General features: G+C 38.4%; 1 protein-coding gene across 2 annotated transcripts in view; it reads right to left on the bottom strand.

Annotated features, from left to right (window-relative positions):
- The window catches only part of flnbl (filamin B, like), a 62,080-nt gene that overhangs the window by 20,808 nt on the left and 16,910 nt on the right, over positions 1–24,362 (bottom strand). For both annotated transcript variants that reach the window (XM_062986951.1, XM_062986952.1), the window contains exons 2-22: positions 18,313–18,561; positions 18,115–18,212; positions 16,545–16,692; positions 14,525–14,718; positions 13,506–13,668; positions 12,920–13,114; positions 10,812–10,949; positions 9,818–9,944; positions 7,344–7,480; positions 6,938–7,131; positions 6,605–6,718; positions 5,940–6,083; positions 3,995–4,118; positions 3,748–3,908; positions 3,579–3,669; positions 3,165–3,331; positions 2,946–3,063; positions 1,842–2,104; positions 1,105–1,702; positions 556–729; positions 292–454 (exon numbers count right to left, since the gene is read on the bottom strand). In XM_062986951.1, coding sequence (XP_062843021.1) covers positions 292–454; positions 556–729; positions 1,105–1,702; positions 1,842–2,104; positions 2,946–3,063; positions 3,165–3,331; positions 3,579–3,669; positions 3,748–3,908; positions 3,995–4,118; positions 5,940–6,083; positions 6,605–6,718; positions 6,938–7,131; positions 7,344–7,480; positions 9,818–9,944; positions 10,812–10,949; positions 12,920–13,114; positions 13,506–13,668; positions 14,525–14,718; positions 16,545–16,692; positions 18,115–18,212; positions 18,313–18,561 — 3,760 coding nt within the window. The remainder of the gene's footprint in view (positions 1–291; positions 455–555; positions 730–1,104; positions 1,703–1,841; positions 2,105–2,945; positions 3,064–3,164; positions 3,332–3,578; positions 3,670–3,747; positions 3,909–3,994; positions 4,119–5,939; positions 6,084–6,604; positions 6,719–6,937; positions 7,132–7,343; positions 7,481–9,817; positions 9,945–10,811; positions 10,950–12,919; positions 13,115–13,505; positions 13,669–14,524; positions 14,719–16,544; positions 16,693–18,114; positions 18,213–18,312; positions 18,562–24,362) is intronic.

The raw sequence follows: 24,362 nt of genomic DNA, 5'->3' as shown, positions 1-24,362 counted from the left end.
ATTAAATTCAAGCAAAATGCAAGAATTTTGGCCCCCACATATATATGTACAATAATTGAATGCCCAACACTAAAATGGCATAGAAAATTGAAATACACTAAACTAACCCATGTATCTCCGCCTTCACAATTCCCTTCTTCCCCTGATTATGCTAGACTACTACCAGTGGTGTGTACACCTGTCACCTTACAAATATAGTAATTATAGTAAGCAACCTATAGAGCTTTAGAAAAGATTTTAGGACGGCCTTTTACTTCAATGTTTTACTGTTTTAGATCCAAGATGACAAACCTGGTGATGATCGAGAACTTATTAGGCTTATCAGTTAGAGCTTCCTCCAATCCAGGACCTTTGGCCACTACTCGAGTGGGATCACAACCGTCACCCACTACCACCTGGAATGGGCTTTTTGGTACAGGCGTCTCATCGTACAGCACCTCCACTGCATGAGCACCTACAAGTAGCATTAAACAATAATGTTATCATTCCAAAAATATTCACTAAATTTATTAGAACTTAAACTGTTCTGAACAGCAACATTGTTTTGTAACGTACCTTTCTCAAACGGCGTGTACTCCACTTTGTAGGTGCCATCACCCTGATCAGCGATGGCACAATCAGTGGAAGAACCTGATGGGTTTTTAATCTGAGCTTTAATGTGCTTTCCTCCCGTTTTGGTTAAAGGTCGAGCATCCACTGTGAAGTCAGTGGTGGCCTCCCTGAAGACACCTAAAGGAGAACAAAAGTATGAAACTAAGCCAAATAATGAAGTGGAATAAGTACACTTACACAAAAGAAAGTAGCTTTCTGAAAAACATATCATCTTTCAAAAAAACTGGCATCATACTAAGCTGAACTCAAAGGATAATGGCTACGTTCTGACATGTCTTTATAACAAAAAAAAGATTAAGTAAACCATGAGGCATCTAAACAAGCACTAAGATGCCATGGGAACCAGGAAAACATTAAAACATGTATATACTCCAGGGCTTACAATTTACATACAACACTCCTGCACTTTTTGTTTACTTTAATATCACTGATCTGACTATAAAAAAAAATATCTAACTCTAATAAAACCATTAATACAACACCCACACATACCTTCATTTGCCACTCCTGGTCCAAACACCTTCACTTTGCTGGTGTCGACAGCTGGATCCACCACTACTTTAGCAGGGAAGTTGGGAACGGTTTTTCCTCCATATTTAAGCAGCAAGGTGTACATGCCCGCTGACAGTGGCACATAGGTAACAGTGTAAGTGCCATCCTTGTTATCCAGCACTTCAGTTTTCGCCTTAGAGCCAGTGTCAGAGACAGCCTCCAGTGTCAGCTGACCAGGTCCAGCTTTAGCACAGTCTACATTTAGTACGCTAATCTCACCCACTTTGCCCCTTTTCAGACCTGAACCAGATGCCACCACTTGAGTGGGATCGAATGGGTACTGGACATCAGCATGGAAGGGAGAGCCAGGAATGTGGACGTTCTCAAACAGGATGTTGACGAGGTATTCACCAGGCTCGGTAGGAAGGTAAGATACAGAGCAGGTGCCGTCCCCGTTATCAGAGCACTCGATTTTAGCTTCAGTTGGCCCCTCCACAGTAAGACCAAGCCCACCAGTACCAGCTCCCTTGGTATTGATAGTGAACTCGGCAGGGTTTCCAACCAAACCTCCTTTCAGACCCGGACCAAAAGCTTTCACCTGAAAAGAAACAAACAGTGTTAGCTGCAACAGCTAAAATACTGAATATATTTCACTTGTTTAAAATGTCATCTTGAAAATTGAGAAAAATTCTCAAAACTCTTTGCAACATGATTAAAAAAAATTAAAAAGAAAACACCTTGCTGGGATCAGGGGGTAACGTAGCTTCCACAGGAAAGGGGCTGCCAGGCACTGGGTTCCCATCATAGAGGATTTCCACAGAGTAGACTCCCTCCTCTTTTGGGAGATATTTCACCAGGCTGACTCCTTTGCCAGGTTGAGGCTCCACCACACAGGGTACAGACTTTCCACTCGGGTCAATGATCCGGGCTTCCAGCTTACCCTGCCCACCTGCTCCTTTAGTGTCCACAGCAAAATCCTGATCCTGCCCCACTTCCACTCCTGAAACACAGTTTTACACTCCTATATAAACCCTTAATATAAAAAATGACTTAAATGACAATTTATTGCACAGAGAAGGGAAAAAGACTAAATCTTAAAAGATCATTACATGCTATTCCAATATCAGATGTTATAATCTTGTTAGATGTTAGAATAATCAAACTAAACATCAAGCAATGTCTAATAATTTAAAGACCTGTGTCTCAGAATGCCACCATTGTTTGGTTTGTAATTTTGTGATGCCTATGTGATTGCTTATGTAAGCACTATGGTTGCACAATATCTACCTACAAGGTACTTTAAATAAGTTAAGTAGGTGGATTTTACATATGCCCAGGGTCTTAGGAAAAGCTGGTTTTAATATTAAGCAAAAGCTGGTTTGCATCTGTATTTTGACGATGACCAGATGAACATGAATAGTGAGGTATAACAGGACTAACAAGAATTTCCTTCCGAGCTCCATTAACTCTGGTTTGCTCATTTGGTCTCTAGACCATATTACTGCAAACCTGCTTTAACTCAACATCTGTTGGTAAACAGGCTTTGAAAATAAGAATAAATAGCTGAAATGAATGCCATATATTTATCAGTGCTGAGCTTACAATCTTCTAAAGCTAAAATAGAGCCAGGAATAGCAACACATCATACTTCGACAAGTATATTGCAGTTTTTTTTCAAACTGATAGAGTTTTAATAGGAGGCTAAATAAGTAAATGTAAACATATTTAATGTCTAAGCTTTTTACTGTTTACAAGCACGGTTAAATACAACAGCAGACCTTTTCATGCTAACATGGCACATCGGCAAAAACAGACTAGTGGACAAACATAAGGGCACTCACTGCTTTCCAGGCCATTGACTTGAACCTTGCTTAGGTCTAACGGTGCTGCCACTCCAACAGTGAAAGGACTTTTATAGATGGAATCACCTCCGAAAGTAACAGTGATCACCATCTCACCCTGTAGAGACAGAAAATCAAACATGTGGTGAAGAACTTTAAACAGTTTAACTCTTAAAACTAAATCTCTATTATAGCTATAGATTTTGATAGATTTGATACCTGTTGGACAGGTGTGTACTTGACGGTGTAGGAGTAATCATAGTTGTCAATTATCTCAAAGCCTTGGACGGGTTCTTTATTAGGACCAGAGAACTGTACATCAACTGGAGCTTTACCTGCACCTTTGGTGTGAACTGTGAAGTGAGTGGGCTTTCCACTCTCCACTCCTGCAGAAAGAAGGAATTTACAACTGATGTTAAATAATGTAAAAGTTTAAGCAAAAAATAGACTGTCAAGAGAAAAGGAATTGGAACTGCGACTCGCACATAGCCTCACTTGTGGCTGAAAAGAATCTAATCAAAAGCTGAGGTAAAAAAAGGGAACATTTCTCGTCACCCAGTAAATGATCTGAATGTAAATGAAATAATCTACTACTGAATAAAATGCAGTGTGGACACGAGAGCATTAACTGACCTGCACGGGCAAGTCCTGGCCCCTCTGCCTTAACTTTGAAAGCATCATGTGAAGGATCCACTTTCACACGGAATGGGCTCGAAGGAATTTCCTAAATAAAATAAAATATTGATATAATTTTTTCTTAAAGCCTAAACAGACACCAAAAGCTATCACTGGACTTTCTTACTTGATCAGTGAACAGGACTTTGATGGTGAGGCGTCCAGCTCCTGGTGGAACGTACTTCACAGTGATTGTGTCGTTGGCATTAGGAATGATGTCAAAATCAACATCCTCTTCCTTATCACTGATCACGTTGGCATCACACTTAATACCCACACTGACATCTCCTACAGAAACATCAAACATATTTAACATGGTAAAAATCACAAAGATAAAAATACAGAATGTGTGGTTGTATGTGTGGTTGTATTGCCTTCTCCAGCTTCTGTACAATCCACAGTGAAGTGTGTGGGCTCGTGAGCTTTGAGTCCGGTTCTCTCCACCCCTGGACCGAACACTTTTACTTTGTGAGGGTGACTTCCCTTCCCAACGTTAACCTAAACAACAAAACCTCAGTCATATTGGTTTTAAATTACATTTTAACAAGTGATTAAATAACCAGTGAATGAAAATGTCGACACTCATTCTGATATTTACACTAAGCAATGAATTCACACTGTATTTTAAAACAAAAACAGAAAATCCTAAATCTTTATAGGTGAGAGAACACTACTTTTGAGCTTTTTGTGACTTTTTTTTGGCAGTTTTGCATTTAAAACCTTCACCCTTTAAATATTAGGCAAACGGAATTCACACATTTGATGAGAATTTGTTTGCATTTGAGTTTTTTTCTGGGCAACATTCATAAGCACTGGAGTTCTATAATTATTAAGAAGAAATATATAAGGTTCATTTCTGCAATATTGAATTATAGGACGCAAAAACGTTTTTTTTTTTTAAAGTATTTTTAAAGCTCCCTTTATTCTTCCATAAAGATGCAAAAGAACAAAAAATAAAAATGCAAAAGACACTCAGACAAAACTCAGACAAGTTTTAGTAAAATCAAGGGGGGGGGGACTAAACAGAGAAAAAAGTTGATTTCCCTTGTTATTTTTAAAATTTATATTAGTATTAAATTATTTTAAAGCAGGAAAGCATTTTTTACGTATCTGATCAGATCAGTGGCCTGTTTTATAACGGATAAAACTCAGAATTTATTGAAAAAAACGTGTATATTTAATTCAGTCTGATCTTGATGCAACCATAATGCAACAGTATAAATTATTAAAATATATTTAAGTAACATTGTCCACTGAAATGGGTTTTAAAACCAAGATTAGATTATTCATTATTATTATGCAATATTATTATATATTCTCACTATTGATGGCAGATGTCTATAATATTCCAAAATAAGTGATCACCTCATGATCAGCTTATGCAGGTGGGTGACTAAAATTATAAGATGTAATGTGAAAGTGTGGCTTGTATGATTCCAGTATTCATTTCTGCTACTTTAACCACCCCTGCCTCCCATCTTAACACAAATAAAACAATGCAAATATGAATACGTCTTGCATTGAAATTTATTAGGATCTGGAAACACTTCAGTCACAATTATTCAAGTCAAGTCATCAACACTTTCTCAAACTCTAAAACTGATTTCTTCTTGTGATTAATCAAAAGAAAATAAAAAGTCTCATTGATTGAATCACTGGAATCCTTCATTCTTAGAAATCAAAAGACGTTACATTTTTTTAAAATTCAGTCAGATCAGAATATTCAGTCAATCTAAACGTTGTTGTTCGCAAAGCAATTACATTACAGTCACTGAAGTCATTAGCAGCTTCTAGTTTACATTCATTTGGTACAACTTCATTAGCAAATCAAATAATGCCATGGAATAACTCAAAACTGAAATGTGTAAACACAGTAATACAATGGAATTAAAATACTTGGCACTTTTTGTTCATTAAATACCAAAAAATACTGAAATACTTAGAACTGTTAGTAAACAAAGCAAGATTTGTTCAAATAAATGCATAACAAAAGTGAGTATGAATGAAATGAAAAGTATAAGTATGAAATACAGTTACTGTAAATATCATTGCTATATGCAAGGAAGCAGCCACAGACAGCTAACAGACAGAACTAATTATACAGCGACGTTTCTCAAAGTAGGTGATGACGATAATGATGGGTTTGCGTTTAGGGGCATCAGGCTTCACCAGCACGTCCCGTGTGAGCATGTCGGACAGTGTGGGCTTAGCCTTCACCTCAGTCACCTTACACTCCATTAGTTTAGTGAAGTCAGAAGAGTGGTTAGTCGCTGGGGTGTTAGTGGGTAGATTGGAGCTCTGGGGCTCAGACAGGCTTACCCTGAAAGGGCTGTTGGGTACGCTGACCCCTCCCCAGGTCACAGCTACAGTGTGTTTGACGGCTGAGGTGGGGGTGTAAGAGCAGGAGTACACATCGTTGCCTTTATTTTTCACCTTCACGTCTATCGGCTCACCGTCCAGGTTCTGAAAAGGGAAGAAAGATGAGCTACATTGATACAGTACTGTCTGATGGGAAAATGACTATCTGATCTATCTGTATTTTGGTGTTCTTTTGGTGCACTGTGTTAGAGAACATTGTGTTATACCCTGTGTAGTAAGATAAGATAAGATAAGATAGCCTTTTATTATCCCACGGGGGGGATTTGCAGTGTTACAGCAGCTTTCAAGAATATAAAAATAAAAAATACAAAGTACACTAGTACTAATTATGATTGTTCCATTCTAAGTGGGTGCCAATACAGACAAAAGCCATGATGCTCATCTTCCTTGAATCCTGATTCAAAGGACAAGTTAAGACAGGCTAGCGGCCCGAAAGGTATAAGTTACAAAATAAATGCTTTTAGTAGCGGGTAATTGGTAAATGGCTTCTAAACGTCACTGTGCAGAAAAGCAGCGCTAATATTCTGAAAATTTTTGTTATTAATATATAACTAACTGAATGTAGATAGTTTCCCCTCACATGTCTTTTGAATGCAATCACTTACCTGTGCAGTGATTTTCAGGGCTCCCATTCCAGCATCTTTAGCCTCCACTGTGAATTCGGCAGGCTTATTGATGATGACGCCAGTCTTCTGTAGACCTGGACCATAAGCTTTCACCTAAATAAAAATATATTAATATCACTACCATTCAGTCAAAATCACATGGAAAAATACGACACTAGACCCCCACCAAGGTGTAGTTTTCAAATATGTTATCGGTATCTTAATGAATATTTTCTTTTTGCCTGCATCCATCCATTCATATATAATGCTACACACCAACTCTTTACACCCAGTTCATCAAGCTACGTTGCATGTCCCACTAAAGCCTCATACCTGGTCCGAGTCGTTGGCTTTATCGTCAGGGACTATATAAGCCATGAAGGGACTGTCTTTAATGTCCTCATCATCACACATAACATGGACGGCGTACTCTCCAGACTCTGTGGGCCAATACTTCACATCACACGAGCCATCGTTTTGATCCTCACACTCAATCCGGGCCTGAGATGGACCCTCGATGGCAAAGCCTGCACAGGACACATAATACATTTATATAAAAAGCCCTTTAAAACTGCTGACTTTTGAAGCAATTGAAATAATTAAATATAACAGAGAAATTAACTTTAAAACTTAATGCTATGTATTTAAACACAATGTCCAAACACTGTTTCAGTGGGCCACTCAAAAGCTAAAGTTTCTACAAACTGGTCAGAGACAGGAGAAGGGGCTAAAAACTTACCCAGCACTCCAACGTCAGTGCCGATAGACTCGACCACAAAGTCAGCAGACTTTCCCACAATGCCTCCCTCCAGGCCAGGGCCCCACGCTCTGATCTTCTGCGGTCCGGCTTCAGGCCCAATCTGAACCTCAAAGGGACTAAAAAGAGAAAAGACAAAGTCAAAAATCTTAACCCATACAAGCTATGCCATCTTATACTGATCTCATGCATAACGTTATTTGAACGTGATCCGGTGTAGAATATTTTCAAAGACCTGTAGACATGTTCTCACTGCAGGTATGCATCACAGAACCCAGAAAATGAAGGCACATTTGTAGTGACTGAATGGTCGTAGGGAGTTCTCTGCATTTTATCAGATTTATCACTGATTGGTCAAAAAGCAGATTCACTTTACTGGCTGCAACAATAAAGCTCCATCAATTAGCATATGTTAAGATTTACTGTTCCACATTAGTGTTGTAACTGAATGTGTAAACTATTAATACCAAAATCAAACGCAGATCAATATAACTGAGACGACCTCACATTAGAAAACGTCCAGGTTTTAATAACTACTGTTGGGATCAGAGCTGCAGGAACATGCACTAAAGTATCCTGAGGCACGTTTCCAGGTATTAACATACATATTTCATAGACATTTTGAATACACCTCGGTTCTCACAGCATATTGTGCAACACATTGAGTGAGAGCGGGTCCCATCACGTCAGCATGTATCATCTCTGGACAAAGGGCTAAATAGTCATTAACATTGTGTACTGGCATGCTGCTAATCTACAACATGTTGAGGCTGCCACCTTTACTGTCCTGGCTCAAGTTATAGCTGAAATAGAAAATGATCCAGTAACATAAGATATATACTCAGTATAACATCTTTCAGACCTTTAAATGATCAAGGTCTTTTGTTTCCCATATAGGTTAGTTCTTGTTTTCAATGTGTCGTTGGAAAACAGGCATCACATTTTCCAGAACACTGTTGAAAACACCCCGGCAGATGGACTGTGGAGGAGGGCATCACGACTGGGTGAATGTTTAACATGCTCATGATAAGTGAGCTACAGGGCTGTAAGTAAACTGGTGTGAAAGTGAGACAGGTGCAGGTGAACAGAGGCTGATTGTAACCCCACACCATCACCACCACCTCATACCAGTCTCTCCCTGACTGAAAGATTTCATCATGCTCATGTGGGGCAGTGGTTACAGTCAGAGCCTGTGGATCTGTGAGTAAATACCAGTCTGCTGACCTGGACCACACACATACACAAAGACAGATAAACAAAGACAGAAAGGCAGACACACAGGCTGAAAGGCAGACACAAAAACGTAGACACACACACACAAATACATGCACACACAAGTTTTATCACCAAGGGTGTTTAATGCTCATTTAATGAACTAATGGACAATTTTAAGGTCTGATGAATGAAAGCTCGTATTTATTGGAATTTCAGTGAATGTAACATAAAAGAATCGGACATTCAAATAAATCACACGAAACGTAAACTGCTACACATTACTGCAGAACAATCTTTCTTTTGTTTTATTAATCCACATGTTCAGGACACTCCAGCTTTATTAGAACCATAGGACACACAGGCCCACATGTTCACCTGATTGAGTATGTGGTAGATCCCTGTGGGGCTGTTTCTACAGAATCAGACCCACACACAGTGGAAGGGATGATGTAATGTCATGCTTCTTCCTTCCTCCCTCGCCCTACCACAGACACTACAAGTACACTGCTACAGAGCTATGACGTGAGTGCAGGTCATGAAGGAGTTCTAAGAGTCGTAAGATTAACACAAGTATTTGATTTGGGCGTAGATACAACCTTAATCTATCAATAGTAGCCACACTACCTGCTTAACCCACTATGCCTTAACCCAGTATGTCTATAATTCTCAGTAATCACCCTTTCTGATAAAAATTTTTGTTTTTATAAAGTCATATCACATTTGTGATACTTACGGCAGGAATCAGTGTTTTATGCTAGTTTTATAAGAGTTGTATTATAAATATATTTTCAGTCTTATATTATTGAGGAATTTTAGGATTATTTTTGTATTATGTTGGGTGAGGACTTATTTTCATGTATTGGACTTATGTAGTCTTTGTCTTTCTCTGATGTACTTTGGGCATTCATTCAGGATGTGTTTTATGATAATTGGTATCTGACATTCATCTCAAATTTTGGGTTCTTCTCTTAGTATTAAGTGTTCGTATGTCAATCTGGAATGGCCTATTTTACATCTAGTGTAGATAACTTGGTCTGTACTGATGAAAATGTCAACCAATTCTCAAAAAAAGGTTCACTGGTTCCCTGAACAAGTAGCAATACTTAGTCACAAGTTACCTCGTCATAAATAAGTATGTCCCCCTTGGTAACTGTTAATATTGCAATGCTGGTGGGTACACAACCAGTTAAAAAGCTCATTAGGTTTGTGCAGAACGCAGTGCCCCATACACAGATACTCACCTCTTGGGAATGTGCTGGCCAGCCCATGTAATGCTCACTGTGTACTTGCCCTGTGCATTCGGGTAATACTCGTACGCATACACACCATCCATCGCTTCCTTCAGCTTCACCTGCTCCTCCAGGCCTTCTACAAGAGATATACATATACTGAATACAGAGCAATTCTATTCACAGCCATCAAGGTCTGACTCTCACAGATCAGACTTAACCTACTATTTTCATTCTTCAACTTTATTTAATGGTCTTGAAAGTTTTGAAAAGTATTTTAGTCACAGAAAAAAAACAGCTGTTGAAATTCTTAAAACACCAAAACACATTAAAAAAGTGTATTTTTTAACTATAATGTACTGGCATGTTAGAGAGGAACGTTTATACAGTGTAATGTTTATAAAGTGCTAGTAGCCTAAAGCAAAAACAAACAGTTGCTCACTACCATTCAAATGAAAGTGCTTTAACAGTGAGTCATCATATTCATTTCTGTTTAGTGTCAGACGGCAAAGTAACACCACAACGCTAAAACAGCCCTTCATTCTCAAAATGTATCACAGCAGCACGAAACATACAAAAATGCATTAAAAACTCACTGGTCTGGTTTGTTGTGTGAGGACATTTTAACCAAATTGCTGGGAAACTTATTTTGATCAATAAAGACTTATTATGCATTATTTAGGATTAGACCCCATATTGGAACGGAAGCCTAGCATCAAGCCTGCTGACTTTGCTAGAATAACGCCAAGTGGGATTAGGAGCCTGGCAGCGATTAGAAAACCTCCACCCTGCCCTGTCCTCATGACTCAGACCCATGGTTCTTTCTGAAATCTCACTGAACTCTCAGCCCAAGGCCAAGCAAAGTAGCAGCTAAAACCGTTACATGAGTCCTGCGCTTGACTAGGCTTTATTGGCGGCTCTATTTAATTTGATTTAAGATGCTGAGGCATTAGAAGTAAAACACATATATTAGAAACACACATATTAAGAGAGCTAATTTACTTACTGGGACCCTTCACTGTGACCTTCAGGTCACCACTTCCAGCATTTCTCGTGTCCACTTTGAAGTCGGCCACTTGGAGTACACGTACTCCTCTTGGCTGCAGACCTCGGCCCGTTGCTCGGCAAGCACCAGGGGTGGATGCTAGAACACATCGACATCATTTTTTACTTTTATTAGTTACTCTACTGTTATTTTAGGGTCAGTTAACAGAAATTAATAAACATTTTACCCAACCTTAAAAAAAATTGCCTAGTACTACTAAAATTGCTTAGTAAAGACCTAAAAACAATCCAAAAACAATAAATATTTCTGATATGTTAAAAAGCCAAAGGAAAAGCCTTCACATCAATTCTAAAAGTTAATGACACTTTTCTAGCATATTTTCTTTTTTTTACAGCATGAGAGATTTGCACAGGCAGGAGGATGTGTACACAGTATCTGGCTACAGTAGCTGTGAATACATTAAAACCAGTCAGTGCTGAAACCAGGTATAAAAAACCTCCACTTCATGTCTGTATATGGAGAACCTAAAATCTCTGCAATAACTGTATTTGTTTTACTGTTCAACAGTTTTTTAAACTGTGCATCACTTGTACCACACATTCCTCCAGCAGATAATACAAAAGAATTACACACTAGTTCCACAGCATTTATCTCGACTTAAAGGTGATGCTGTGTGACCTCTGGGATAAGAGTTATGATGTCACGTTCCTCGGCACAAGAAAGACACCAAGCCCAAACACACAGCTGGGTATGAGTGCATCTAATGTCACATCAGCCAACAGTCCATTTACCGTAAATCTGCTTCAGTCTGTTTATAATTACATATAGCAAAGGCGTGTTCAAAACTCTGGGGAACTGAGTGAAATGGACTGCGGTGCCGCCCACATAACCATGTTTATATGTTTACAGTTCTGTTATCAACTTATAACATAACCCATGCTTAGGGGTGGCCCTTTATTTAAAAAAAAAAACCCTTCCAAAACAGAACTGGTGCAGTAACTGTATGGACGTAATGACTTCTTGAACATAACAGTGAAAGTGAACTTTTCATTTATTTGAGATGGACCCACAGGACAAATCATGAAGCTACCGATACGGTTCCTACAATCACTTCATAAACATCCTTCACAGTCCCATTACAGCTTAACCCCAGACTTTATGCTGAAAAGTTAATCCACAGTTTAGTTAGATTTTTAGGTATAACCCACTAATAAATGATGACTCAGAGTTTGTGAGGTGGACTTTACAGATACAGAGAAATCATGAGTTATTATTTACTATCTCTGAGAACAGGGTCTCCCGTTTGATTATTAATAGCAACTATTGAAAAATGCTTCGTTTTTATTTGGGGAAATAATTACATGGGGTTTGGTCTTTAAGACTGAACTGTGTGCTGGTTTGGAAAAACTCTCTCAGTGAAAAAGAATTTGGTGTTTTACAAGCTTTCAGATCAGCTCGCCAGCACACAACAGCAATCAACCCCTATGCTGGACGGGTTCACAGTTCACACACGCAACACAGTATACGATCATGAGACATAATCCTTAATGATAAGGACATTATGTTGCAATATCTAATTATATGATTAGTATACGTTCTTTACAAAAGATTTTGCATAAACGATAAAAAAAAAGACTGATGTCTAGGGGTACTTTAAACCATGCACTTAAAACAAGCAGATGAAACAATCCAGCTTTTCTGCTCACTGGGTTACACAGCGAGCTAAAAGATGAAGGTGGAAAAATAAACTGGCTTGCTTTTAAACACATTTGACCAAATGTGCGGCTGCCCAACTGTGGTTGTGTTTAGTTTTATAGCCGCAGTAAACATTTTGCCCTGTGCTTTAACTACAAACCACACACTCTCAGCTATTCAAGCAGAACATACCAATACTGCTGATAAGATAGATAGTAGATATAGTGTCTAAACTGGATGGACAGGGCACCTATAAATAATGCAATATTCCAGGTAATTAAAGGATCACAAAATTATGTGATTACAGTGAACAGTTTTCTTTATATATACCATTAAAGAAAATTTTCAACAAAAGATGTGCTTTATGGTTTTGACAAGTAGCTAGTAAGGCTGCAAAGCTTCACATGTCTCACCTGGGCCGATGGTGACGCTGTATGGACTCTTTGGTATGGCGATGCCTCCAAACATGATGTTGATTGTGTGTGAACCAGCTTGAACAGGTTTATATGTGCAGCGAAAGACACTGTCGCCCTTGTCCTCCACGATGGACTGAATTGTATTGCCCTGGGGATCTTTAACCACTGCAGTCACCTCACCCACACCAGCACCTATTTGTAATAAAACACAAAGTTATAGCTAAATATATTAAGAAAGTACATTCAAACAATGATGGGAGGGTGAAAACAGACCACCAGAGGTATTCGTTCACCCTGCAGAAATCAGAGATGATTCACACTTCCTGTCCAACACCCTACCGCGTCATGCGTTAGCTAGCGTTAGTCCATGTGAAGACAAATTTAAGAGCTCTTGGCTCTATAACCTAACGTTGCATGTTGTACATATACAAGTGTATAATATACAGTTAACAACCAGTTAGTGAATGACACAACAAACTGGGAACAGCTAATTGGCCAGACAGTCATGGAAGTAAACAACAAAACTCCGTACAGGACTGAAAAATGTCTGTCTAGAAAAGTTAAACATGATGTATCTACAGACCTGCAGTGTAGATGTCAAAGTAGGTTGGTTTGCTGGCAATGTTGCCTGTCGGCTCAAGTCCAGGTCCTTTAGCTGTGACCTTGGTGGGATCACCCTGAGCCTTATCCACATTCACCTCAAAGGGACTTTTGGGAATTTGCTGGCCAGCAAAAAGGACAGTCACCTGCAGAGACAAAGCAGACGTCAACTCTTCCTCAATGCTCTTCAAATACTCCATGTCAACACTGTCTGGATACACTATTTTATTACCGTAATGTATTCTGCATCAGAAGATAAAGGTGAATAAAAAGCCAAAAACACGTCTGTTGAATATTTATTAAATAAATTCAAAGCAATCAAACCACTTCTACCAATCTGAACAATGATAATGGGTGGGAAACACTAGCCAATCAGGTCCAAGTTTACAATACACTCATTATATTGTTTATGACTTAAAAAAGCTTTGTTACACCTAAGGGTTGTCATATCTGTCCTGCATTCATTTATTAGTAACTGCATCATTTTATCCAAATCAAAGTGAGTCCATGACACCCATAAACACTGGATAAAAGGGCAGAACACATTAGTCAAATTACTTGTTCTAACACCTCAGAGTAATTTAGTGTAAATGACCAGAGGCGAGACCAGATCTGCACAGGCTGACGTCTCAAGTCAGTCTGTGAGGCATTTTGAATGTTTTGTGTCTGCCCGGGTTTTCCTACAGTTTCTCCCACCTCCCAAAAGGCAGTTGTAGCCTAGCGGTTAAGGTACTGGACTAGTAAACAAAAGATTGCCGGTTCAAGCCCCACCACTGCCAGGTTGCCGCTGTTGGGCCCTTGAGCAAGACCCTTAACCCTCAATTGCTCAGACTGTATACTGTCACAATACTGTAAGTCGCTTTGGATAAAAGCGTCTGCTAAATGCCGAAAATGTAAATGTAAATGCAAAAGGGCAGATGGTGGATTTTGACAAATACACCAATTTATATAACCAGAAAAAAATTCATCAAAGAAAAGCAGTCCAGGTCTACTTCAGCTCACCTTGTGGGGTCCCATTACTTGAGGAACATACGTCACGCTGTAGGTCTTTTTGCCTTCATTGAGCACAGCCTTGACCTCCTCCCTCATGCCCTCAGGATCCTCAATGTAGACAGTGACCTGACCCTGTCCTGCACTGAATGTATCCACAGTGAACACTGCAGGCTTCATCACTCTGTTGCCCACTGGCTCGATACCTACCCGACAAAGAGACAAGCAGCCTAATGTTAGTCAAAGGATCATTTCACTGCATATGAAAAACTATACATTCATAATGAGTGCATGATAAGTGGGTGTATGGTTAGCATTTGCAGATTAGTTTTGCACTGTATACACTGTTGACCTTAAATCTACCACATTTGGTATTATTGCCTTTTCGAGGAAGTAATGGGCTGGTACACCAAAAATCTAAATTACACATTTGACTGTTAGGGTTAACCAGGTAACAAGTGACTAATCAAACACAGTATTATTGTTGTCTATTTAGCTCCAGTGTACCTCATAATGGCTCATTAACATTCATGATGTGAAGAACATGGACAGAACTGTGGATGTGCAACACGAAACCACATTCAGAAACAAACAGAAATATGAAGGATTGGGAACATTTTCTGGACGTAGTAAATGCATAAACTATGAGACAATGTGATTTTGCCAGGTCCTGTCTCTGTGTCTGATCTGCAGTGTCCTTAAAAGATCCATCACCTCACTATGTAACAGCGGTTTAGGATCTGGAGGAAGCAAAGTTAAAGGAGCACAGCCTCCTTAGTCACATACCTACCACTTTAAGAGTGATTGTTTAGCTGGTAAACATACCCACTGTACAATAACAGCACTCAGGCCGACACCTTTCCAACAAGTCAGTTCATCATATTTCTGTTAAGTCAAAGAGCTCTCAGTACCACCCATGTTTGTCAATTAAGATTGCATGGCTGCATGATTTATACACATTAGCAATCATGCCACGTCACTACTTCGTCATTGCTTTGTGATGGTTGGCTGCACAGATGGATCAGCTTTTTCCAGTGCCCTCTGTCTCACATTGTGTGTATTAGACTAGCCCCTGATAATACAATCCGTGACATGACGTCAATTCAGCTTATTCTTGGTCATCATCCTCTGAGTCCTTCCAAGTCCTGTCATAACACTGCACTCAATGTAATGCCTCATTGTAGCGCTAAAAATGCCAAACCAACTATTAAGAAAAGCACAATTATGCCATGTATTTTTTGTATTAATATTTACATTTGGTTGAAAAATTGGAGGAGATAAGTTGATTAAAAACACTAATCTTGCTAGGCAGGATCTATTTGTAATGTCTAATGTTTAAAAGACCAATCATACAAGCTTAACTGATACAATCCAGCAGTTCTGGCCCACAAGTCTCTTTGGTAATCTAACATTAACATGATTCATATTCATTGTGCAGTGTAAATTATCCTGAATTATTCCTCTACTGAGAAGGTACCCTGCACATCCAAAAACATCGACCTGACCTTTCTAATATTCATCACGTCTCAGTGCGAATCATTCAGTCGTGGCTAATTTAACAGGGACATTTTAACATGGCGGGTGTGTGTGAATCAACTGCTGTACAAGACAACAGCGTCTGAGTATGATGAAGGAAACTCAGCCATCAACCAGGTAGGAAATCTCACACATCTGTACCAGATTTATATTGTAGCATGCAGTAACATAACAAAATGACCTTTATTTACCTACACACACACAGAAAAATAAGTAAGTAACCGATTGCTAGTGTATACAGCAAGATTAACATGAAGATGTAAACTTTGCAAACAGTATATAGGTGCAAATAAGTAAAAACACACATTAGCAGCTTGCTATAAGACCTCTGGTTGAACTGTTAAGCAACAGCCAATGAACAATGGCTTTGAATTCAAAAGACTACATACCCCAAAAATATAAGAATCATAATCAGTTAACAATTCATGAAAACACACCACGTTCAATAAAAAAATCTTTCTAGGATCCCTTTTAAACACACATGAACACTTCCTACCTGGGCCATAAGCACGGGCCTTTTTAGGATTGAGTTTAGGTTTAAGAGGAGCTCCGGGTTTGAGCTTGGCCTTGGGAAACTGCGAGAGGTACGTCATGATCGACTGCTCGTCCACACTTGGGTCAATGATCTCTTCAGGAGCAATCACCTACAGGAGGAGAGGATTCATGCTGTTAATATCAAATGTCACAAGCAAACCAATGATTTTAAACATCTGTGTGATAGAAATGTTCCACTTTCATAAGCAAACATGTTATTTAATGTAAAAATTGTGCAAATATTTTCTGTGCTTCCAACGTTTGGCTAAAACTCAAATACCACATATTATTAAAACACATACCAAGAAGACATATCGTGCTTCATCATGATCAAGTTGTGCAGGCTGTGCAGTACATTTAAAAATTGTAAATACACTGAGAGGACGAGCCATTTTAAATTGGATTTGGTTAACAACTCACAGTCAAATGCGCATCTTACTAGAGACCAATCATTTAGCCTACATCAGTTTATCCCACTCAAAGAAGTGTCCTCAATGTTAGATTAATAAACAGTGCCAACACAGGTTAATACAAAAATTACTGGTTACATTGTGATAACCCACATGCAAAATGTTAGTTTGTAAGTTTCTGAGTTTCTCAATTAATAAGCATAGTAGGTCCATTTGAACTCTTAGTACAGTTCACAGTAAATACAAATTACAGAAATATTTATGTCTAGTTGCTAGAGAGACTTTAGTTTGTATGACTACAACTATCTTACGTTCCGATAACCCAGCCAAAGTCCAGCTGATGGGTGTATTCAGTTAGATCCGTACTTCGTTGTTTGAAAAGGTGTGATTTGGGTGTGGTGCGCAATAAGTGACTCAAAACTCTCCTCTTAAACAAATACAAATCTGTACTGTTTACACTGTAGACTAATCAATAAGAAATAATTATTACTTTTATATACAGTGACAGGTCACACCTTTTGAGGACAAAGTTCATTTTGACACCCAGATCATGAGAGTCAATACAATCCACACAAACACACCATACACTAATGTTAACACTGAATTATGAGTCCAGTCTGATTAAAACTGATGCTTATTTTTTACACACCAGGGCAAGTCAAAGCACATTTCAGCCCTACTAATCACAAGAGTCCAAAGCTTATGAAATTATCAGAAGCAAAGTTGCATTTGTACTGATTCATGGCACCAGTAAAATGTCTGGGCTGTTGACAGGTCAGTGTACTGGGCTCCACATCCCACATGTCTGGTTGTTTATGTTGTCTATGGTCCTAAAAGTACATAAATATTAGCTTTCAACCAATAAAAAAGCTATTTTTAAAGGGCAACGTCCAGTGACTTTACATTTTTTTAGTTCTGTATATTTTTATATTATAAATTAAAGAATAACCTGCATGTTTGTGTTTTGTCACCATTTATTTCTGGTATCAAAGGAGCATGAATTAAATGATCAGTCAAAGAGTCACTTGTGCTTTTAAATCTAATCTACATCTTACAGTCCAGACTGCAGGCAATCTTATATATCTGAGCCACAGAAACAAATACTTAAAAGGTGCTGCTCACCTGTGGGATTCCAAGCCAGTCATCAGCCAGCTGCATGGCTTCTGTAGCATTTTCTACTGGTTTTACAGGATCCCAGGTCTCCCAGTCAGGACATAAACCTGTCACACACAGTTACAAAGTCAACGACAGTTTATTATGCATCTAAACTGTTTTAAGTGGACTGATCTCTACACAAGCATCTCTTAATCTGACACTGACCCGGTGCGCAGCTGTCCACCAGTGCTCCCAGTGCTTTGCCATTTCTCCAGTCCTGACTAAAGTTATTGATGGGCAGGTCTGGCACTTTGTTCTGGATCCAGCCCAGCAGCCTCTGTTTGGGAGTTGCCTTCTTCGATTCTTCATCCTCATCTTCCTCCCACACAGGCATAGAGATGGAGTAGTGAAGAATGAGGGTCCATACCATCCCCAGAATCAGCTTTAGGTTTCCATCCACAATCGCTTTACTGTCTGCAAAGTTGTAAAAAAAAAAAAAATCAAAGAAAGGTAAGAATCACCAGGACTCATCTAGAAGGTTTGGGGCCAAAATGTTTCCAACAAAACAGAGGTAACTGTGATAAACAGATGAATAAATGAAATACAATAAAAACTGTGAAACTGTGAGACTTGGAAAAATCTATTCAGTGAATATTTCTAGCTTAATGTCCTGAGGCGTTTGGAATTCAACAGTAAGTGTAAAGATAAACACATTAAAAAAAACATGATTTTAATATAAAAGCTCAGTTCATATTAAAATCACTTTGATATTTGAGAAAGCAGATGTGTATTATTAACACAGAGCCTGGATATCAAGAGATTAGGAGTCTAACAATGTTTTTTTTTTTTTTTTTTTTTTGATACAGGGGTCTGATATAAAACACACTGTGATTTAAATTCAGCTTGTTGGACTCTTGATTGAGCTTTCAGATACAAACACGTTGTGCATGTGTGTAGGGTTTTAATGCCTGAACAATGAAGCGAGGGCCTTTGTGTCTGTTTACCTGACATTTATACCCAAATTGTGTTTGGGGTGTAGGCTCCCTGTAAAGCTACGTGTAACTACAAGAAATAATGCTAAATTTATAATCAGGTCATTATATTATCATATGATTTGTTAATATCCTTGACATCATATGGCACATTACAATAAACAGTGCTCGACTGAACTACAACAGTGTAGTGGCATATAGTGTGTGTATAGTGATTCAGAATTACGTAAAACAGCCTAGATGTATACACTATTTCCTGGCTATTATTTGCTATTAATGAGTCTGAATATTTATGGCCACCTTGAGAAAACATGGCCACAGTAAAGTCCAGACACTCCTTAAAACTCCAAGTTTGCTGGGGATGGATCATGGTACTACAGGGAGTGCCACACTTACAAACTGGGTCAGCAAACATCGTCTATCAAACAATGGGTAATACAGTTGAAGTTTTTCCCACAGCAGCCTGGACTGGACCATTATGATGCAACAGTACAGAAAGCTGGGACCTGCCACGTTACACCTACTGAACAGTCTGGAATTTTACATTAACTTTACTACTCCCAACGTTTTGTTAAGCCTGTGCGTTCTGTTGTCCAAGAGTCCCGTTTGTGGCTAATGGGAGGAAAATTCAATACAGTCTTCTGCTTTTATAGATTATCTACCTTAGTGTTTGAAGTCTAGAACAAACCAAGACGTTTAATATGTTTATTTCTAAATAAAGATAAAATAAAGTTCAGTCATGGCTCAGCAAAATACACACTATTTAGATACTACAGGGTGTCCTATGTGGCAAATCAACATCATATTGCCATTCTGTATAAACATGCACACATTAACCAACCTGCACAGTCTTTAATTTTTACTATGGAATTAACAGTTATATTAAAAATACAAAGATTTATTTAAATAGCAGCATTACAAACAGACAGCTCTGCAATCACAGTTGAAAGATTGAACAAAAAGAAAATTGGTTCTGGGAAAAAAAAACCCATTCAATCATGTTCCTGCTCAACATCTAGCACATAAAAATAAATAACTAAATTATAAGAATACATAACAGGCTTCACTACATGTCTGACCCATTGTTCCAGAACATTAGATTTACACAATGCATCACATTTACATCGCCATGAGCCTGAACTACCCTACCATACTATACTTCCTCTGGCGTGACGGGCCAGGCAGGAATGCTCTGGCAAGGCATGAAAAGACTACTTGGTGCCAGACAGGGGCAAGAGGGCCCCTACATCCAGCCAAACATAATTCATTAGCATTGGACAACACACACAAGCCCTTAACAGGGGGCTTAATGGTATTTCCATCAGGAGCCCCCCACCAGATACAGAGGAACTACAGAAGAACCTCACCACACAAAGAGTACGACACTACCAAACAAGTTTCAGCACAGCTTCAGGTATCATGGCAACCATCATTTGAAAGTTAAGTAACTACAGCCTATACCTCCTGTACATTGAAATAGAACAGAAACCTTTTTTATAATAAAAGCACAGAGACCGAGGTGATAGTCTGAGAAGAAGAATGTGCTAAATTTAACACTAACATCATCCAGTTTTAATATCCAAGCAGATTCAAACAGAGGCCAAGTCTTCCATCCAGAGTTTAACAATTCTGGCTTAGCAGTGAGGTTTGTCATAGTTCCCAAATAAATGCTGGGTGAGTTCATAATTCTTTCGAAAATAGTTAATTCCATTTTATTAAATTTGATTCTAATTGCATTTATGCACACAAGTCTTAAATGCAAATGAAAAACAAGAGGCATAAATAACAGATTATAAATTAGACTGACATTTTGATTGTTCACTGATCTGAGAGGAAATGAGCTACATGGGTTTATTTTATATATAATTATCATATATAATAAAACATCTATCACACACTGAACAGTGTGTAGGCTTAAAGTTTATAATAGTAAGAACTATTGCCTGGTCAATGTCTCTTCTCTCTTAACAAGCATTTTCATTCCAGGCTGACAGACAATTTTGAAAATTGCTCAGAACTCAAGATCATAATCATGAGACGTAGCCTTCTGCTGCCGTGCAAGTCTAGTATTTTCTAGACAAGATAACAAACCAACGCCTTGTTTGGTTATTACAGTTTATGCTACAGGTGTGTGAGGTAGTAAGTTAGTCATTTTAGATAAGAATGAGTGTTCTAGCTGAGTCAGTGGGTTTGTCATCAGGCGTGTACACAGGGTGGGTAAGGGGGATAAAGACAAAAATGAGAGATCAGGGTTTCATTCCCATTCCACTACATAATAAAGCATTTGCTATGTATTTTAAAAAGCATTAGAAGGCTATTTATGCTAACACTTTCTAATATTAGATAGATAGTGATGACAGTATTGATATAATAGCAAATGCCACCAGTAAGGGACAATTACATCTTATTGCCAAAAATATGTACACCCCACTCCTAAATCCTGAAGTTCATGTGTTTAGGTCACATCCATTGCAAACAATAGTGCACAAAAGGGGGTAAGTTTGAATAAAAATGAGGTTTAAGCAGCTTCCAAATGGTAGCAGAGGTCAAGAAGGGTGTGGTGGCTGTACAATATTTACACTGTACCAAGACCAAGTTGTCTGTGTGCCAAAGCTGTATTATCGATTTCTCCTAGGATACGAACACAACAGAACCTGTAATGTACTGCTTATACAGCTTCTCTTCCCAATCCTATTGTTCTGTGTCAGTTGAATTAAATTCCACAGCAGTCCTAGATAAGAGCTACGCTTCAGCTTTCTGATGTGAAACTGATAAGGTTGAACGCGAGTCTGTAATTATTTGCGTTTTGTTTCTGGCTGTAGGTGCAGTCACACCCATTCTATTCTGATCTAAGTTTTACTTTACATAGAACAATGAGAAGAGTTTTCATTCCAAAGATTTGTAAATTAAAGTTAAAAATTAAATAAGAAGTTAAAAATGAAAACAAAGTTTTCATACTTCTAATTTTAATGTGATCTGGACAGTGATATTTACTATTTTATTAAAAATGTTGGAAATTTTACTCCAAGAAACAGGGTGGCATGGTGTCTCAGTGAGTAGCACTGTCATCTCACAGCAAGAAGGTCCTGGGTTTGATTCCCTGATGGGGCGGTCCGGGTCCTTTCTGTGTGGAGTTTGCATGTTCTCCCCGTGTCAGTGTGGGTTTCCTCCCACAGTACAAAGACGTGCAAGTGAGGTGAATTAGAGATACAAAATTGGCCATGACTGTTTGACATGGAAGTTGTGAACTGATGAACCTTGTGTAACGAGTAACTACCTGTTCTGCCATGAATGTGTAAAACAACGACATTAAAATCCTAATAAATATATAAATAGAAACCAAGAAACACACACCTCTGTCACATTAAATAAACAATTCGCTAATTTTAACTCCCTCCAAAACACAATAATCAGAATATAGGTGGCTTGTGGTTCTGCAGTGTATAGAATATTTAATAAAAGTTTATTTAATAAAAGCCACACCAGACAGAGGCATTAAATTAATTAGCTTCCACTTCGAACCAGTTCCAACAATAAAACTCACAAAGCTGAATTTTATCCAAGGTGATAAAAGCTGAATTTTATCCACTTTGTATTTAAAGCCAATGTATGAAGACACAAAACTAATTGACTAATAAACTTATAAGACCCCTAACCTGATTAACATGTAAAGATCCAAAAGCTACACCCCCCGCCCCCCCCCCGCCCCCCCCCCAAAAAAAAAACCCCAACAACAAGGAATACGGCTTAATTCAGTCCCAATAAACAGGTGAAGATGACTTTAATGCTTTTGTTCTGTGTTCTGCAAATATTTTCACCTCATTTACAAGAGCAAAAACATTTAGATATCGAATACTTTCAAATGTTCCCAAACATCTCATGTTCTGGTGCTAAGCAAAATGATTATTTTGCATAATTGTAGCACAGCACTTGTATGCCAAAGGAAATTGTGTGCAAGACAATTAGTGTTAATATGCTGGCGGCGGATGCTCGCGTGTATGTTTCGGTGTATGTTAAATCCATCTGGAAACATAATTAGGTGAAGAATATGCAGAAGAGTGACTCTGCACCACACAAACAACCGGGCACTCAGGAATTTCTTTATTAACCATAAACACGCTTTCAAAAATATGTGGACGTATCAGATAACATGACCAGTTGCGTTGCTGGTATCACTGAAACTGCGAGGTCCACTTCACACAGACGAACACATGATTACAGGGGAGTTGTGTGTTTGGTCTCTACGGTAACAAAGTAAACCTCACAGCAACGATACTCCAGGTTTAGGAGGAGGGAAGGAACAACTCAGACAATGACCGTGTTACCGCCAAGCAGATACCGAGGACACCGAAAACGTTTCCCAAGGTCAGGACATGGCATTGTCTACTCCAAAAGAATCCAAGTACAGTTTCACAATAACAGGAAGGATGTGAATTATAGTTTACAGGTCAAACCAAGTCATTTTTTCTGTATGAAATTCGCAAGAACGTCCTCGTACGTCCTCATACTTTTTAATTCAACTGAGAAATTCTAGTGCAAAGCTTTAGGGAGTTTTACATCATCTACATATTTTTACTATCCGAAAATAGAATAAACCACAGATTTGGTTCAGCTTCTGTTTTATTATTACTTAATTTGGCATGAAAACTATAAATCTTCTCATTTGTCAAGACTATGGTGACAAAAATATGACAAAGCACAGCATGACTTACAGAAAGTCAGCAGCTAATGCTTAACAATTGTGTTTTTAGAATTATTAGTCTATTTAATAATAGCAGCTGATTCATAATCTCAGGTGAATACATTTAGCAATTGTGCTTCTACACAAATTTTATTCAAGTCAATTTTTAATTAAGGATCAATCTATACATACTAAAGGGTTCTGGCTGTATATGCACAAACAAAAGCTTTGCCCATTGTATTCACTAAACACATAATGTGCCTGAGGATAAAAAATTAAAGAAAAGCTTAAATGAAGTTTTATATTACTACAATTAATATAATTCTCTCAAACAAAGCACTTTTGTGCAAGCCTGTATTTTAAAATCCAGTCATAATTACCATGTGTAACGACAGAGAACAATTTTCCTTTTCCTTTCAACTTTAAATTTGAGGACTGTTCCTAGAGTGACCGAAGACATTTAATGTTTGGGACGAATAGGAGGTTGTTTCTTCATGTAAATTAATTTTGGGGTTAATAGTTAAGTAAGCTGCTTCATTTCAGTGGTTTGAAGAGTGGGCGTGTCATCTCTGAGTTGAAGCTTGGACTCAATTAAATGTTCC

Source organism: Trichomycterus rosablanca, chromosome 24 (genome assembly GCF_030014385.1).
Source record: "Trichomycterus rosablanca isolate fTriRos1 chromosome 24, fTriRos1.hap1, whole genome shotgun sequence".
Lineage (NCBI taxonomy): Eukaryota > Metazoa > Chordata > Actinopteri > Siluriformes > Trichomycteridae > Trichomycterus > Trichomycterus rosablanca.
Note: the sequence above shows the minus strand (reverse complement) of the source record. Positions and strands in the feature narration are given on the sequence as shown.